Source organism: Sycon ciliatum, chromosome 6 (genome assembly GCF_964019385.1).
Source record: "Sycon ciliatum chromosome 6, ocSycCili1.1, whole genome shotgun sequence".
Classification (NCBI taxonomy): domain Eukaryota; kingdom Metazoa; phylum Porifera; class Calcarea; order Leucosolenida; family Sycettidae; genus Sycon; species Sycon ciliatum.
In genome coordinates, this window is record NC_088648.1 from 8,557,696 (window position 1) to 8,575,984 (window position 18,289).

The window sequence follows — 18,289 nt, forward strand, 5'->3', positions numbered from 1 at the left end:
TCGGGGGTTCACCCTGTATGTTACATTTTGCATGGCAAGACAATTTTGGACAATGGAAAAAAATGGGTCATCATGGGGTAACTGTTTCCCATGCCCGGCCCCCCTACTACATGTATATTGACCTGACTAGAACCCTGTACTATAATACTATAGGTATGCCCTTTGCGCAGTGTGTGTGTGTGTGTGTGTGTGTGTGTGTGTGTGTGTGTGTGTGTGTGTGTGTGTGTGTGTGTGTGTGTGTGTGTGCGTGTGTGTGTATGTGAGTGTGTACACGTGTGTTAGCGCCGGGTGCCGCCAGGCTCTTTTTTCATTCATGAGGTTGCTTCATGCTTTCTGGCCAGGACACGTACACGTCTGTGGAAGTGATCTTACCCTTAACTTAAGGGGGCACATCACCCAAAAATTTCATATGGCATTCAATTGACTGTAACTTTGGTGTTTCTCAGTGGATTTGAGTGAAATTTTGACCACACACTCCTGCCACTATGCTGGCCCTCAGGACATGATTTACAAGTTCTTGCGCCTCACTGACAGGCTTTCCAGGCCGGAAAAACTCAAATTTCCGGCATAGTGCTACGGTGTGCGAGCCACCCAGGAGCCAAACAAATGCATTTACATTTTTTTCACATTTTCGTGCCCATTCTGTCCGTGCGCGGGACCCAAACCTAAAACAAGTCCAGAAGCAGCCATGGGTGGTGGGGTAGGGCCCCTCAACGTGGCCCTGGAATCTGTCACAACGGAACGAGTGGGCGTTCTTTCACGGACTCCCACAGACCCAAGTCAATTTTTGAATTTTTTTAGGTTTAGCACGTGCTACGAGGTCGTACCTTTGATACAACATCCAGTGCTGGGACCTCCACGGCAAGCCATTTCCACAGCGCTGCACACCAAATCCAGGATGCCCTCAGAAACCGGCAAAGACTGCCACTCACGTTTCACTACTGCCTAGTACTGAATCCTACCTGACTTCTTGACACGACTCAAACTTGCCAAAGTCACTAAATCAACGTCAACTACAATAATCAAGCCACATATCTGCAACGTCACGAGGGTGCTGGCAAAAGTCCTGCTGCACGGCGGCGGGCTTCGCCCGCCGCCGTGCAGCCCAATACGTGGTTTTTTAACGTGATTTTTTGGACTTTTTTGGACTTGGGGCAAAATTCTGCACACTTTCGCGTGTTTCCATAATACGACAAGTTGCGCACGGTCTGCTCACATTCAAATACAGTGCTGCCAACAAATGACAGCATGCAACAAAAAAAATCTTTCCTTGCAAGGGCACATTTTCGGCCATAACTCTTGAACGGCTGGTCAGATAGGGACACCGTTTTCAGAGAATTGTCAGCTATTTAGGGGCCGTCCGTAAATATCGATGTTTTTTTAGAGACGATATTGGTGCTTCTCTCCCTTGACCCCCCTCCCTCCCCCCAGAAGACGCACATGTACATCTAGATCATGGAATCAATATTTTTGGATGCTCATGAAGTGCCCAGGAATGGATGTTGAGGGTCCGGTGTAGGCGTGAAAATCCCGCCGCACTCACGCAATAGCTGCATCGCCTGGCCTGGGATGGGGGGAGCGAACCGGGTTGGCGCTGCAGTGCTCACAGACATCGTGTACTACTGGTGTAGCCAAAGCGGCTACGCTCGGGCTTGAATTTTTTCAAATCCTTGTTCAGACAGTGAAGACTGGAAACTCTTGTGGAGTTCGTCCGTGTTTGTTCGCACTGCCTCTACGTCTTGAAAAAGGTCTCCTGCAGGCATCGTTCGGCCGATTTCCACAATCAATAGCTCATTCTTTTGCTCTTGAAATTCGCCATGGGCGTACAGCTTCCAATTTCAGCCCTCACCATCGTCTACACGGATTTCAAAAGCGTCGACCTCCATTTTGAAAACATGGTGGCCGGCCGCGCTACCCGTAGGCGCACGTGCCCACCGCGTGTCTCAGCGCGAGCTTCGAGCTCGCGAGCTAAAGATCATGTCGCCCACTCATTTTCCTGTGTTTCCCCATTTCTTCGAACTCGCTCAGCTTTTGCTTCAGCTTTTGCTTCGCTCGTGCTTCAGCTCCACGCTGTAGTCTGAGTTTAGTTCTCTTGTCTTCTTCCAGCAGAATACTGCAAACTCTACAGCACGTCGAGCTCCTCCTAGAAGAGTTTCTTTTGCGTCGAGGCAGACTGTCGATCGTTTCAGTCCTATTTTGCCGTCGTCTCATGAGCGCCCCGGAAAGCAACAGTATCTATTTTCTTGTCGTTCCATTTTCTGGCGAACTCATTCACCTACTACTTCTTCCTTTATGAAAGCTTCAGGTGGCTGAGTTCTCCCACTAGCGACAATCATGCCTTGGAAATGAACAGGATATTCCCAGGGTATGTACAGCCAGTGCAGTGATGTCAGTGTACTGCGCGTACTAGTAGTTGTTTGTTTTGTCGAGAAAGAATCCCTTTCGCACTCGCGCGGGCCGCGAGGGTGCAGCACGGAAACAGGTCTATTGAATTCATTTCTTGGTCGATTTCGACAACCAATACGTCGTTGTTTTTCTTTTTTCACTGGCTATCCTTTCTCCGCTTCCGAATTGCGATGCCGTCCACCTGGAAAGCCTTGAAGTGAAACGAGTGGAGGCCGGTTTCGGAGGTAATTTTCGGCCAAACGGCAATCAAATCGAAAAATTCGAAGCGGACGATCTGTTGGTATCTATCGAAAGAAGACGTTGGCCCATAAAAAATCTTTGGAAACTACACCGTATGAACCAAGGAATTACGGTAAGTTTGAGAATTTTGGTACATTAGCTGTACGCTGATTGGTCGATTTGCGCGACCGTTGAGAAACGGGCCAGTGACGCTTTGTACAGCGTTGGTGAGGGCTGAATTTTTGATTTTGTTCCTGTGTCGCGAGTTTTAGCTCCGCGAACGGAAGCTGGTTTCACATTTCTTGTATAGCCATTTAGACGTCCGCGTGCAGGGATCGGCGAAACTTCAGATATTTACATCGATATTTTTCTGATGCTCGAAAAGACGCACATGGCTCAAACCCCCTCCCCCCCAGACGCACCAATATCGTCTCTAAAAAAACATCGATATTTACGGACGGCCCCTTATGCTCTTTCAACTGACGTAGCACTCGATATGAATTTACAAATTCGATTTTTCAGCGAATTTTTGGGTGATGTGCCCCCTTAAGCCTTAGTCGACGGGTCACCATGGTCACGGGCCAGTACTTTTCTGAGTATTCATTACGATGACTGTAATGGAAAAAGTATTTAGAGTTTTAGTTACTAAGTCTTTGCGTTGAGAACCTCATAGTCACAGCTACTGTGATTTTCACCTTCAACAATAATAATGACGATCTGCACAGAGTGATTGAATAGTGAGAAGTTAGCGGCCTTGAATCATTCAAGTAACAGTTGTCGAAATCGAAATACTTGCCGGAATATTTGCCGGGTTGGAAGGAGGGAACAGAGTGATTGGCTCGCAGATCTACCACTTGACTCTTTACTCCGTAACTATTGGGATCACGGACAGTTTCGTACTGTGCCTCCTGCCAGTCTTCGCGGACTTTTGATGTACATATTATACGTGTAGTCTTTTCGTCCGTCCATGTTATGTGAAACTTACTGAAAGTTTGGATCAGTTATGCGTATTCTGTTCGTGGATAGCGGTATCCCACTACAGTCCATTCCATATAAGTGTGCCCTCTTTTCCAATCAAAGGGCCAGTATGCACTCTTTGACTGGAAAAGAGTGCACACTTATATGGAATGGACTGCAGACTGAGTGTAGTCGTACCACCGTGCGCACTGAGTCTGTGCATACGTTCCGCCCGCCAGTAACCAGGTAACAACGCCGCTGCCTTCGTCCCTACGCCTATGGGCTAGACAACCTGGCGTGGACCTTTCTCCCCGTCGTGGCCGGCCATGGGTAGCGACACAAGCAAGCTGACATCACAGAGCGATGTGGACGAATACTTCGCCTCTAGCGAGACGGTTGCTGCTGTGTTTGATAAGGTATGACTGCTTGCAAAATATCCGGTACATGTACAATCTGTGTCGGCTATAGAGTGACCGGGTTTGCGGATATACCGGCTAAAGTGATTTAATATCACCCTAGCTTAGTGGTTGGAAGTGTCGCTGGGAAAGATCCCCCCCTCAGTGGTTCAAATACTGCACTGGTGACCACTGACCAAGCCATAGAGGTTATGTGATGACATCATCAGTTGAGATGATTTGGCAAAGTCACGGCACAGCGTTACTGAGCATAGCCATGCACTAGCCACTCACTCTGGATACATGTTGTGTTATGTTACCTTTATTTTACTTCACCATAGGGCATAGGTACAGGCATTGCTGCCTTCTTGCTGTGGATCATAAAAATTAATGATGCCACAGCTCCTAGGCTATGATGAAAACATGTACATAGCGCGCTTCACTGCTTCAGCGGCTACCATGGTTACCTGGTCCACACTAGGCTATAGGCCAATTGTTTGGCCGATGCTCTGACACCTACTCCCACATGAAATCGGCCGACTGCTGGATGAGCTGCACTGCGTTATTCCACACTACGGCAAGTGATTTCGCTTGCAGGCACTTGGCCTGTCGGTGCACAAACATACACATGTGGTATACAGCTGCGCTAGACCGTAGTGGACACCAGAGCGGAAATGAGATAGTTTTTAAACACTAGCTACAGGGCCAAACCTAGTGAAAAGGCTAGCATCTAGTAGCGATCTAGTACTACTACTACTAGTGCAACCAGTTCACCAGTGTTCACGGTCTGCACCCACGCTCTCCGTTGTCATGATGAACAGCCGTCAGTGATTGGTTGGAGGCCCACTCCACCCTGTGCAAGCACTAAAAATCGGCCGACTTTTTGACCAAATAATGAGTCAGTTGATACTTTGCTGAAAACTCGTATGACAAGAGACTCGCCGCAGATTTGTCGGAAAGTTGTACGACAACACCGTCCACACTATGCGATTTCCGCCTTGATCTTGAGGATTTTTCGTACAACTCCATGGCAGCCGAAAAATTGGACAGGCGTTCGCGCCCATGATCGGTTCCGCCTAATCGGCTTTCCGATCAGCTAAGGGACTCCGAATTCCGCCACATAATGGGCCCCAAAGTCGGAATTCGCCTCAAGGCGCAATAATTAATTTGGCCACTTGGCAGGTGCCCTCAAGTGGCATGATTTGGCTTGACTTTTCAAAAACCTTTCCACAGTTGGTCCCCGGACCCTACCCACTCTACAACAGGATTTGGGAAGCGCCAGACCAATTGGGCATTGCTTTCAACGCCCATATATCGAGCCATGGCGTTCATGTATCGAAAAGCTCAATTTCCTGCTCCCTCTTGAGTTCTCAGAGCACACGGGGAGATGCAGTAAACGGTAGGCCATCGGCTATCCTGCTAACCAGAGCTGACCAGGGGATCCGGGGTTGGAGCCGATTTGCCTCAAACATTTGGCATGTGACATACAGCGTTTACCATGTCCACTGTCAGGCCCCCTTTGCCTGCCTGGTTCTCATTGAAACAAATGTATTTGCATTTTTGTTAAACCAGAAACCACGAACCTCGAGATCAGAGTACTGAGTGATAGATGTGGCTATTGTCATTATAACTCTGAGTTTCATGGCTTGGTGATTGGTCAAGATTTGTTTGTGTGTGTGTGTGTGTGTGTGTGTGTGTGTGTGTGTGTGTGTGTGTGTGTCTGTGTGTGTGTGTGTGTGTGTGTGTGTGTGTGTGTGTGTGTGTGTGTGTGTGTGTGTGTATGTGGATGCGTGTATTACAGTATGTACACAAGCAGTTGGTGAGGAAAGACATCGTTACCGTTGTCAAGCGCTTCCCTCAGCTTCTTGTCAGCCGAGCAGAGTTTGTTTTTAGACATAACCTAGGATTCGAACCCACACTATCGCCCTGCATGCATTCCCCTGATACACTTCGCATACATACTCATTCTTATATACACAGAAGCCTTGCTTGGTAGTTTAACATGTTTTTCGATTTTGACAAATTACAGAGGAAGACAAGAAAATAACAACATCACAATCACAAAATCCTTTCCAGACGGGATCCCTACAGCGGCAGCAACGCGACAACTTGAACAATACTGCGGCGGCAACACGACGACTTCTACAACAAAAAAAAAGAAAATTTCTAAATCCTACCAACCCCTAGAGTAACGAGGGTCCGAACCTGGGTTTTCCCAATACGGTTCAAATGGTCGCAAGACCGGGACTCTGCCAACCGGGTTATGGTTGTAGTCAGGAGCACTACGCGTCCTCGCCTTGTAACATGCTGTCAAAATCGAAAAACATTTAAACTACCAAGCAAGGCTTCACGTTATGATTTTGCATTTGAAAGCCCTATTTGAATATTACTGCCCCTCCACAGTTGGCAGTGGATATGTATCTTCGCCCGGCCAACGACGAGGGCACTGAACGCTTCAGGGGTCGACCTCGGACGACTTTGGTAACGGTCTTGCAGACGGAACTGTTATCATGGCATGGACTTACCCTCCACCAGCCGCTAGATGTTGACGCAGTCCGCACAATGGCAGCGGACCGACAGGCATGGCGTGGAGCCCGCCCCACCTAACAGGACTGACCAGACATGTTGTATGCATATTCTATTTTATTTTATACTTTGGATGAAGTTTTCCATTAGTCATATTGGTGTTGTTGCTAACGGCTTTTGTTGACGTCACTTCTGTCATTTCATTGTATCGTATTACTCTTCAGACATCAATCCTGAATGGCATAAGCGAAAGTGGCACCCCCGCCACCTACGCGGACATGCTTTTAATAATAATAATAATAATAATAATGTGGAAGAGAAAAGGACATATGGATACGAGTTAAGAGTAACTCTCCATCACTGTAACATGATGATCCATATGTCCTTTTCTCTTCCACATTTATTTATGGCTCAACATCCGAGTTTCAAATAATAATAATAATATTTGAATATTGTGGCCAGCTAGCTGTCTTTGATGGTACGGTAAGGGACAGGTACGGGATAGCACCAGGCATGCCGATGCTGTCCTTGATGATACGGCACGGGACAGGTACGGGAGAGCGCCAGGCATGCCAATGCTATATATAATATAATATAATACAATATCTGCCGTGCACGTGCACAGCACACGGCTACCACCCGTTGGTAGATCTAATACCGAGCACCTTACGTAGAGGCTTACGTAGCCTACAGTCCGTTTCAAAAAGATTTACAATCCTGGCGATCGAGCACTCGAGCGCTGCCTGGAAAAACTCACTGTGAACTCGAAGAAATATTCCGCGCGAAAGCAGGAAAAATGACAACTCACTCACGTTGACACAGTCATGTACGTCTGGTTTACAACAAACGAGTTCTTCCTCGTATCGATAATGGAGTCAGAGAGGACATGTCGAAACGAAAGTGTTGCAAATGTTGACGAGCTGCATGGGTCCGTTTTGTGACCAAAATAGTTTCTTTGAGCTGCGATGCAATTACTCACCGTGTGACGAAAACGACATCGACACGGACTCATTCCCAAGGCCATGACTTGGCAAAGCTAATAAGCTATCCGTGTGACTTCGACGACATTTTGAGAAAAGCAGACGCTTGTGAACGCTGATAGAAGACGGCGTTGACTGCTAAATTCAAATAAATTGGGGATCTTGAAATACTAAAACAAATCTCAAAAAGCTACAGCGCGATGACTTCCATTATAATTCACTCACACCATTGCAGTGTTGTGGGTGTGTTCACATGGCGTGAGCCAGTCAAGTGTCAGTCAGTTCGGCAGGAAGCGCGAGCTCCAACAACAAATCGTTTGGTGCAGCCATCTTCTTTGTCTTGTACCAGCTTGATCACCAAAACAATGAAAAAAAAGTTTGACTTGAGGATAGGTTGGGATTTGAACTCACAACTACATGGTCAGCAGACAGCATTCATAACCACAAGGCCAAAAAGGAAAGGATAAATCGTGGGTTTTGATAAAAAATCGATACTGGCTTCCTGGGTAAATTGTAAACCATGGGAAAAGGCCGGAAACCTGGCCGAAATTCTAACTCCTTAACGGTTGATACGATTGTTCCGAAACCTTCACAGAACAATTTGCCGTGTCCTAACAAGCCATTCTATGTACTTTGTTGTCCAAATTTCCCTTATCTTCATACTTTTTAAGACCCAAACCTGATTGTAAATCTTTTTGAAACAGACTATAAGTGAAATACCGAGCACCTTACGTAGAAACTTACGTAGCATAGCGATGTCGTTTTTTCTGCCATGTGAACACAATAATAGAAAAGCTGACAGGATCGCTTTTCTAAATGCTGTCCTTGATGGTACGGTACGGGACAGGTACGGGATAGCGCCAGGCATGCCGATGGCACAAACAAACAAACACGAAATTAAAGCTGTGTGGACTGAAGTAACGTCTTTTGCATAGCTACGGAATTAAATAGCTTTTCATCCAGCTCATGCGGCGATGGTGAATAGCAACTGAATAGAGCGGTTGTCAGTGGGTAAACCCCCTTTTCTTTGTTAAGGGGGCAGCCTACCCATAAATTTCATATGGCATTCAATTGACCGTAACTTTGGTGTTTCTCAATGGATTTGAGTGAAATTTTGACCACACACTCCTGCCACTATGCTGGCCCTCAGGACATGATTTACAAGTTCTTGCGCCTCACTGACAGGCTTTCCAGGCCGGAAAAACTCAAATTTCCGGCATAGTGCCACGGTGTGCGAGCCACCCAGGAGCCAAACAAATGCATTTACAATTTTTTCACATTTTCGTGCTCATTCTGTTCGTGCGCGGGACTCAAACCTAGAACAAGTCCAGAAGCAGCCATGGGTGATGGGGTAGGGCCCCTCAACGAGGCCCTGGAATCTGTCACAACGGAACGAGTGGGCGTTCTCTCACACACTCCCACAGACCCAAGTCAATTTTTGAATTTTTTTAGGTTTAGCACGTGCTACGAGGTCGTACCTTTGATACAACATCCAGTGCTGGGACCTCCACAGCAAGCCATTTCCACAGCGCTGCACACCAAATCCAGGATACCCTCAGAAACCGGCAAAGACTACCACTCACGTTTCACTACTGCCTAGTACTGAATCCTACCTGACTTCTTGACACGACTCAAACTTGCCAAAGTCACTAAATCAACGTCAACTACAATAATCAAGCCACATATCTGCAACGTCACGAGGGTGCTGGCAAAAGTCCTGCTGCACGGCGGCGGGCTTCGCCCGCCGCCGTGCAGCCCAATACGTGGCTCAAAAACCTGATTTTTTGGACTTACGACAAGTTGCGCACGGTCTGCTCACATTCAAATACAGTGCTGCCAACAAATGACAGTGTGCAACAAAAAATCTTTCCTTGCAAGGGCACATTTTCGGCCATAACTCTTGAACGGCCGGTCAGATCGGGACACAATTTTCAGAGAATTTGCAGCTATTCATGCTCTTTCAACTGACGTAGCACTCAATATGAATTTACAAATTAGATTTTTCAGCGAATTTTTGGGTAGTCTGCCACCTTAAAAGGGTTAATTAATGGCGGTTAAACCCCGATTTTAAGTCGACTACCCCGTTCTTCTGTGCCTTCACATACCGACCTGCCAATGGTGAATAGTCGAAATGTTGTTGACAGGAGTTGGTATGTATTTCGTACTGGGCCTTAGGGGATGCATGTAGTTGCGCCCTCCACAACCCGAAAACTGGCCATGGATGGCTCTCACGTCAAGGCTGTGTTCATGCAGTGGCGTGTCCAGGATTTGGCTGAGGGGGGGGGGGGGGGGGGGGTTGCGGCCGGGATGGGGTGGGGGTAGATGACATCATGCTACTGTCCCAGGTCAGCCATTTTGAAAACCAATGAACTGGTTCATTATTAAATAGAGAAAGGTTAGGAACTTATGGATACGAGATAAGAGTAACTGTCCACCATTGTAACTACACACTGCTGCATCGCGCAATGCCCGCTACATTTTGTAGTTTGAGCACTCTGGCGCTAGAGCGACGAGCTACCTTAATGTCTGTGGTGCCTCCTTTGCACCATGGCTGGTAGCTCGGCCTATTTAGCTCGTAGCTGTACTGATGAGGCCTTTATGGCCGAATCAGCTTGCTGTCTACAGCATTTGGGTAACTACACACTATAATTTTATGCGAGTCCAACAATTTCTCACCGCTCTAAGCATCCCTTACATAGGCAGCGGTAGTACTATGTCCACTTGTCACTGTGCGCTGTTTTTCATGTTCTGGCTGCTCGCTGACAACGGGTGCTTCCATGTCTGGCGGAGTGTGACTGTCAGTCCGCTCCGAAAGTTCAACTGGAATAACAGCGACTTCATCACTCCCACTGTTTCCTGTTGGAGCGGCAGCAGGAGTTGCGCCGCCACAGGAACGCTTTGCAAAAATCCATCCAGGCTCTGCTGGCTAGAGCTTGGCCTTTTGGGATGTCGCTGAAACATCGAAGAAAAGTCTTCGAGTCAACCAAAACACGATTCGAATGCCGAGGGCTCAGGCGATCATCCTCGACCTCAAAACATCGTTGTGCAAACTTGAAAGTTGCGGAAAGAAGTCTCAAGACGCGTCGAGCGCGTCCCAGCAGGGACACTCACCCCCTAAACCCGCCACTGGTTCACGTACTTCAAAGCATGTATGTACTTGTTATGTGTGTGTATGTGTGTGTGTGTGTGTGTGTGTGTGTGTGTGTATGTATGTGTGTGTGTGTGTATGTGTGTGTGTGTATGTGTGTGTGTATGTGTGTGTGTGTGTGTGTATGTGTGTGTATGTGTGTGTGTGTGTGCGCGCGCGCGCGTGCGTGCGTGCGTGTGTGGATGTGTGGATGCGTGATTGCCTATTTGCGCATGTGTGTTGTTGTTTGCTACTGTTGCAGCCTAACTCCGATATCCTGAACCTGATTCAAGTGATGCGGTTGCAGTTCGGAGAGGAGTGTCCAGTGTTCTCACGCCCAGCCGGTGCCCACACTGCTGCCAGCAGCTCCACTCACCGACGATCATCACTGTCTCAACTATCCTGCACATTCATCGCCAACAGCAGATCCAGCTCGACTGAGCACTCAACGGTTCAAGTTAGCGCCTTTTCACAAGGACGTGTCCCGAAGAGACTTGCCTAGGAGAATGCACAAGCACAGTTGCCAGCTCTTGCTGCGCAAGTTATTGCACTCCAGCGGGAGAAGATAGTGCTGCTAGCGCACACGAAAGTTCTGACAACGCGTGTAGATGTTGTTGAAAACGAGAACGCTGATCTTGTGTCGCTCGTGGCTGAGAAGGAGCGCGAAAACACTGCGCTTGGAAGAAAGAGATCAGCGCTTGAAAGCAAGAACGCTGAACTTGAACGAAAGAGCACTGCGCTTGAAGGAAAGAGCTCTGTGCTTGAAGGAAAAAGCTCTGTGCTTGAAAGCAGGAATGCTGAGCTTGAACGAAAGAGCACTGCGCTGGAAAGAAAGACCTCAGTGCTTGAATGCTTGAACGCTGAGCTTGAACGAAAAAACACTGCGCTTGAACGAAAGAGCACTGTGCTTGAAAGTGCGAACACTATGCTTGAAAGTCAAGCCACTGAGCTGCGGGAGGCAGTGTTCCTTCTCTCCAGCAGTGCGTATGATCCAGACTACGACACATGTCATAGTGTTGGTCTTGTGCCATCGGCGAGGCATCAACAGGACGCTGTCACCACTGCTGCCACTGCATCAGCAAGCCAGCAGGATGGTGGCACCGCTGCTGCACAGTTGGGTATTTCCAGACAAGAGCACCGGCTACGCGAAGAGTGCCGCGACAATATCGTCATCCACAACCTACCTGAACACTCGGGTGAAGATCTGCTGGACATGTGCGCAGGTCTGTTCAGGATAGACGCTGATCTAATACAGTCTGCAGCACGCCTCGGAAGGCCGCGACAAGAGCCAAAGGGCGGCTCCGGTCGCAAGGCCGCAGCAGCAAGGCTGGTGCGTGTGCAGTTGCACAACCCAGTCGTCAAAGCTGCTGTGTACAAGATGCGCAACCTCAAGCACAGAGGCACTGCCGTCCGCCTCACCCATGACATGACGCCCAAGCAACTCAGCACTCGTAAGCTGTACACCGACCAGTTTCATGCGCTCCGCAGGATCGGCGTCCGGTGTTCCCTGCCTTTCGAGCGTATCCTGGATGCGAATGGTAAGCCACTTTCTGACAGCGCCATTCAAGAGCTATTGCAAGAATGCTACTCTATCTAGTAATGAGTGTAGCTTCATGCCTCACACATTGTCTTGTAGCACATACTCTGCTGTGTATGTGCAGGCGGGCGGGCATGTGTGTAGGCATGTGTGTAGGCATGTCTGTGAACGTAAACGGACTCAGGCGGATCTCCACTAACTCTGTCCCGATGCTGTCTGCTTCTCTTTCTGTAGCTCTGCACCATTTCCATAGTGGTGTACCGTCTTCATGGAAGTATTAGTAGTATAATTTAGTACATTTTGATCGGGAAGGCCCTCGAGACTATGCTGTCTTGTTACAGGGAATTCCATAGCGCTGTACTGTTTCCATAACTCGGTACTATTCCCATAACTCGGTACCGTTTCCATAGCTGTGTACCGTTTCTCTAGCTGTGTAGCATTTCCCTAGCTCTGAATTCCGGTCATTGTCCCCGGTCTGGCTTCACAGACTAATTTGGGAGTTGAGTGCGAGTGCTGTCCACAGTCTCTTTGATTCCTTGCGCATGCTGCTGCATAATTATGTAGATCTGCGAATACAACATGCATTGTTTTACACCGGTGATACCTACTTTTACTGCCGCCGGCTGTAAATAAATTATTATAATAAATAAATGTTAACTGGTTTGAGGGAAAGAGACATACGGGAAAAGTCTGAAGAAAAAATTGACTGTCACCACCAGGACTCGAACCAGGGACCCTCGCTCTTAGCCAGCGATGCTCTAACCACTGAGCTATGGTGTAGTCAAACTATTATAATAAATTACTTTTATCTACTCTAGAACACTTAGCTTTAGAAAGAGAACAAACACGCTTTACGTTCTTCAACAACATTTCGAAATTGTTCAGAATTACAATATACATAATACTTTCGAGGCTTCTCTTCCGGTGATATGTACGGCAAGAGCAAGCATGACAAAAAGGTGTAAGTGTCACGGAAACCTACCGCTAAGCATGAGATGTGGTGCAGCAACAATAGACAACCAATGGGCAATGGACATCAGTACCGAGTTTGGTTTCTTTCTTCGAATCTTCGCACTAACTGTCACTTGCACCTGTTCGTCATCAGTCTTTCTATGTGTATGGGTCACCATGGTCACACATCTTATCGTTGTTGCTTTTACTAAGCCGCGTTTTCTTCTTAGCGCACCAATAAAGTGACCATGGTCTTGAGAAACGTACGTCTTTTTAAAAATATTTTCTCTTGCACCCAGTACATGCACACCTCAACATGTGATAACGTGGAGGACACCGTGTTCGGAAATAGTGACCTTTCTACAACCATTCACGGTTCAGTGGTAGAGCCCCGGTCGGTTGCGATCATCTGAACCGGTTCTGGCCCTCTCTTTTCTAGGGGAGTTATTTTAGGAGGATGCGCAAACCCAGTTCAGTTTCATCCGACTGTTCCGACTCTGACACATTTTCAACCATTTCATACGACTTGTCGTCATCACAACTACCTCCGCCATCATCCATACCTGGCCGCTCCCGCTAAATCACGGACACTTGTAGAACTAAAGTCCAAAGTGGAAGGGAGATCGACTAAGGACGGTGACAACTAATATCACTTTTTCTCAGAATAGCCATATGTGCGGTGAAGCTTCCAGTTTCGGACTACACATTTTTGTAGTAGGAGTGAAACCTAGAAGGTAGTGCAGACTGTCAGTGTAATAGTACCTACTGCAGCGGCAGCTGACTAGAATCCGAACCAAGTAGCTTGCAACAATAATGTAGCATTTTGACCGGCGCAACAACACCTCATTGTTGCGAGATTTTCGCCTATTGGATAAGCATACCAAATGTAGAGTGTAGGAGTGCTGGATATCTAGCTAGATGGGAATTATTATGGTGACCATGAATCATGATTCCGATGACGCTGGAGACACCACGCCTCAGACGGCTGCGGACTGCGCGTGTGACCAGTTTTCGTTCGTCTGCTAGTTCAGTAGTTGGCATCAAAAGCACCCATAATGCCAGTTTGCTGCGATTATGCCCTTAATGTCGGCAGTGCTAGTTTACTAAAACAAGCATATAATGCTACTTATAATGCTAGCATACACTTTAGTTTTCTGAAGAGGCCAATAAGCCAATAAGCCAATAAGCCAATAAGCCAATAAGCCAATAAGCCAATAAGCCAATAAGCCACCTCTTCAGAAAAAAAGAAACTCCTAAAAGTCAATGAGTGACATTGACAATTCGAACACCCCTTTTAGTATGCCTTTGCGCAGCGCGCGCGCCGCACTTGTGTGTGTGTGGTGTGGTGTGGTGTGGTGTGGTGTGTGTGTGTGTGTGTGTGTATGTATGTGTGGTGTATGCGTGTGTGTGTCCGACAGTGTGTGTGTGTGTGTGTGTGTGTGTGTGTGTGTGTGTGTGTGTGTGTGTGTGTGTGTGCACAAGCTGCTATGGCTTCTGCTGTAGCATCGCTATCATCGCCTCCGGCGATGGGCGTCCAATGGTTCAATGGTGTGTGTGTGTGTGTGTGTAGCTTTCATGGCTGAGGTTGTTGGTACATAATTGTACGTCTGTTGGCCCTGAGTTCCCAGTACCCAGTTGCCGAGGCTGGTTGGTAAAATAACTCCAATTTCACTTCAAGGTACTCATGCATCTAGTGTCTGCTTTTATCAAAGCAGCGTGCAGTCTATACTGGTTACCCCAGCAAGTGTAGGGTGTGCATGGGTAACTGTCTTAGCCGTCCTATTCCGATGTACTCCGTGTGGTGTAGACCAGGTGTGCATTGGGGGGGGGGGGGGGGGGGGGGGGTCGATTGAACTCGATTTACATCGCTTCGCCAGTTGTGTGGATTAGACAGTTATCTGGCGCTTGTCTTGATCTGTTTCAATCAGAATCAGATCCGCTATCGTTGCTATAAAGAGAAAATCTGTGGGTGCACATCCAGTGCATTTGCAGATTTGCGTGCTTCTCTGGCAACGGGCGTATACATGGTACATGGTGTGTGTGTGTGTGTGTGTGTGTGTGTGTGTGTGTGTTTGTGTGTGTGTGTGTGTGTGTGTGGTCTTTTTTTTTAGACCAAAAAGTAGGGATTCACTGGCCAGAAAAAGCCACTTCATAGCTGTGTGGTGTAGACCAGGCTGAATAGTGGCGGTCAATTCTTCAGCCTTGCAAGCTGTTGAATGGTGCAATCCCAGCACAAGCTGCTATGGCTTCTGCTGTAGCATCGCTATCATCGCCTCCGGCGATGGGCGTCCAATGGTCCAAAGGTGTGTGAGTGTGTGTGTGTGCGTGTGTGTGTGTGTGTGTGTGTGTGTGTGGATGTGTGGATGCGTGCATGCGTGATTGACTATTTGCGCATGTGCCAGCTAGTTCGGTTGGTGGGTACACTTATGCCTGATTGTGTTGGGTCTGTTGCCAACAGGCTCGGCTGCTTGAAGGTGTATTGTTGTATCTGCCACCTTTGTTGGTTCCAGGGTTAATATACTTTCTATTTGAAGTATACATACCTGTTACCCATGGACTACTTCTGGCTAGATTAACTCTTGTGTAATCAATGGTGCTAGTGAAGCTTATAATTATAAGATCCACTCTGATTTAGCCACCCACACTAGTACCAAGTATTGCCTTCACTGGGGGCAGGGGTAACTGCAGTTGGATCCCGAGACGGATACCCTGATGCCGTCAATCCTTTTTCTGCACCTTGTCCTCACCTACTTACTGAGGTGTGGTGAGCCCATCAGTGGGATCATTTTCAAGTCCACCCAGAGTTTTGGGGATTTCAGGGGGTGTCGGCCGTTGGGCGGTTCAATAATAATATAGCCAATTCAGTCATCTTTCCAAGATTCCTTTTGAGTCTCTCTCCCCTCTCCCGGGGAGACCCACGCGACCAGTTTTGGCAGTGAGCAACAAGTACAACAATTGTGTGTGTGTGTCTGTGTGTGTGTGTGTGTGTGTGTGTGTGTGTGTGTGTGTGTGTGTGTGTGTGTGTGTGTGTGTGTGTGTGTGTGTGTGTGTGTGTGTGTGTGTATGTCTGTTGGGTTCCCAGTACTCAGTAGCCAAGGCTGGTTGGTAAAATAACTCCAATTTCACTTCACGGTACCAGGACATCTAGTGTCTGCTTCTATCAAAAGCACCGTGCTGTCTATACTGGTTACCCCAGCAAGTGTAGGGTGTGCATAGTCTTGGCTGTTTTAAGGCGATGTACTCTGTATGGTGTAGACCAGGTGTGCATTGGTGGTCGATTCATTATGGCTTCGCCAGTTGTGTGGATTAGATTGTTATCTGGCGCAAGTCTTGATCTGTCTCATTCAGATCTTGTTCGCTATCGTTGCTATAGAGAAAATCTGTGGGTGCACATCCATATCCAGTGTATTTGCAGATTTGCGTGCTTCTCTAGCGACGGGCGTATACATGGTACATGGCACATCATGGTGTGTGTGTGTGTGTGTGTGTGTGTGTGTATGTGTGTGTGTGTGTGTGTGTGTGTGTGTGTGTGTGTGTGTGTGTGTGTGTGTGTGTGTGTGTGTGTGTGTGTGTGTGTGTGTGTGTGTGTGTGTGTGTGTGTGTGTGTGTGTGTGTAAGCTGCTATGGCTTCTGCTGTAGCATCGCTATCATCTCCTCCGGCGATGCGCGTCCAATGGTCCAATGGTGTGTGTGTGTGTGTGTGTGTGTGTGTGTGTGTGTGTGTGTGTGTGTGTGTGTGTGTGTGTGTGTGTGTGTGTGTGTGTGTGTGTGTGTGTGTGTGTGTGTGTGTGTGTGTGTGTGTGTGTGTGTGTGTGTGTGTGTGTGTGTCCTCAATGATATTCATGATTCATGAGGTCGCTGTCTGGCCAGGACACGTACACGATTGTGGAAGTGATTTTAGTCGACGGGTAGATCTACGGGTACCGGGTCACCATGGTAACAGCGGTCACAGCGCGGGGTGCATTGTACTTCAATTTTTCTATTCATTACAAATACATGACTGTACAATTAATTATTTTCTCAGGGTTTGGAGACTCCACTGTAGCCAATAGCCTGTAGCCTGTAGCCGGGTGTTAGCGGCCGTCGTGAGTTCCCTTCGGGAACGGACACGATAATTTACTTACTTACTTACTTACTTACTGTAGCCAATGCTTGAATCCATACATCCTGTACACACACCAGTTGTACACACTCTCTCTAACGGTCTCTAGGCTACATAATACACTGCTAATGCTATACATAATGTCATTAGCTCAAATTTTCGGGCAAGGCCCATCATCAGGTGACTGTACAATGACTGACCAGATGACTGAAAAATAAATGTACAGTCATGTGACTGTAGTACGAGTCTTTGCGTTGAGAAACTCACACTCATCACAGTCACCATGGGCATGGTCACAGCCATAGCCTAGTGAATGAATATAAATTATGGTTGTCGCCTTCATTATGCTTACATAACTAATACTTACACCGCGTACCGGTACTCGAGAAATAATAATTAGAGGCCTTGAATCGTTTTTATCGAAATCGAAATACTTGCCGGAATATTTGCCGGGTTGGAAGGAGGGAATAGAGGCTCGCAGATCTACGACTTGACTCTTTATAATTACTGGGATCACGGACTGTTGCGTACTTTGCCTCCTGCCAGTCTTCGTGGACCGGACCGGGAGTCTTGATGTAGATATACGTGTAGTCTTCTTGTCCGTCCTCAGAGTTATGAAAGACATAGCCGTGCATACGCGAAGTTCCGCCCGCCAGTAACCCTGCTGCCTTCGTCGGATCCTACGGCTACGTTTACACTAACAGGCTAGACTCGGAGAGTATTCTGCCGTGGACCTTTCTCCCCGCCGTGGCCATGGGTGGCGACACCAGCAAGCTGGCATCACAGAGGGAGGTGGACGAACACTTCTTTGGCTCTAACCAGACTGCTGCTGCTGCTGCTGCTGCTGCTGCGGTGTATGATAAGGTACATGTATGTCTATGAGTGCTTGCAAAACATTCATTACAATCTGTGTGGGCTAGAGAGTGACCGGGTTTGCAGGCGCGTCCGCCGGTGCCCTTCAAGGGGGTTTCCGGGGTGTCCACCGGGAAAATTTTCAAAAAATGAAGCAAAATCCTGCATTTTGAGCGAAAAAGAGGGGAGGGGGGTTCCGGGCACCCAGGAACCTATACGGGGCACGCGCCTGGTTTG

The 18,289-nt window shown here is 47.8% G+C and overlaps 1 protein-coding gene across 2 annotated transcripts in view; it reads left to right on the forward strand.

Moving 5' to 3' along the window:
* The first annotated feature begins 17,591 nt into the window (after positions 1–17,591).
* LOC135819285 (tumor susceptibility gene 101 protein-like) overlaps positions 17,592–18,289 on the forward strand; it is a 42,791-nt gene continuing 42,093 nt past the window's right edge. The window contains exon 1 of one of the 2 annotated variants that reach the window (XM_065332461.1): positions 17,592–18,064. In XM_065332461.1, the coding sequence (XP_065188533.1) occupies positions 17,954–18,064 (111 nt within the window). In that variant the 5' untranslated portion in view covers positions 17,592–17,953. The remainder of the gene's footprint in view (positions 18,065–18,289) is intronic. The other variant, XM_065332462.1, reaches the window with a different exon arrangement.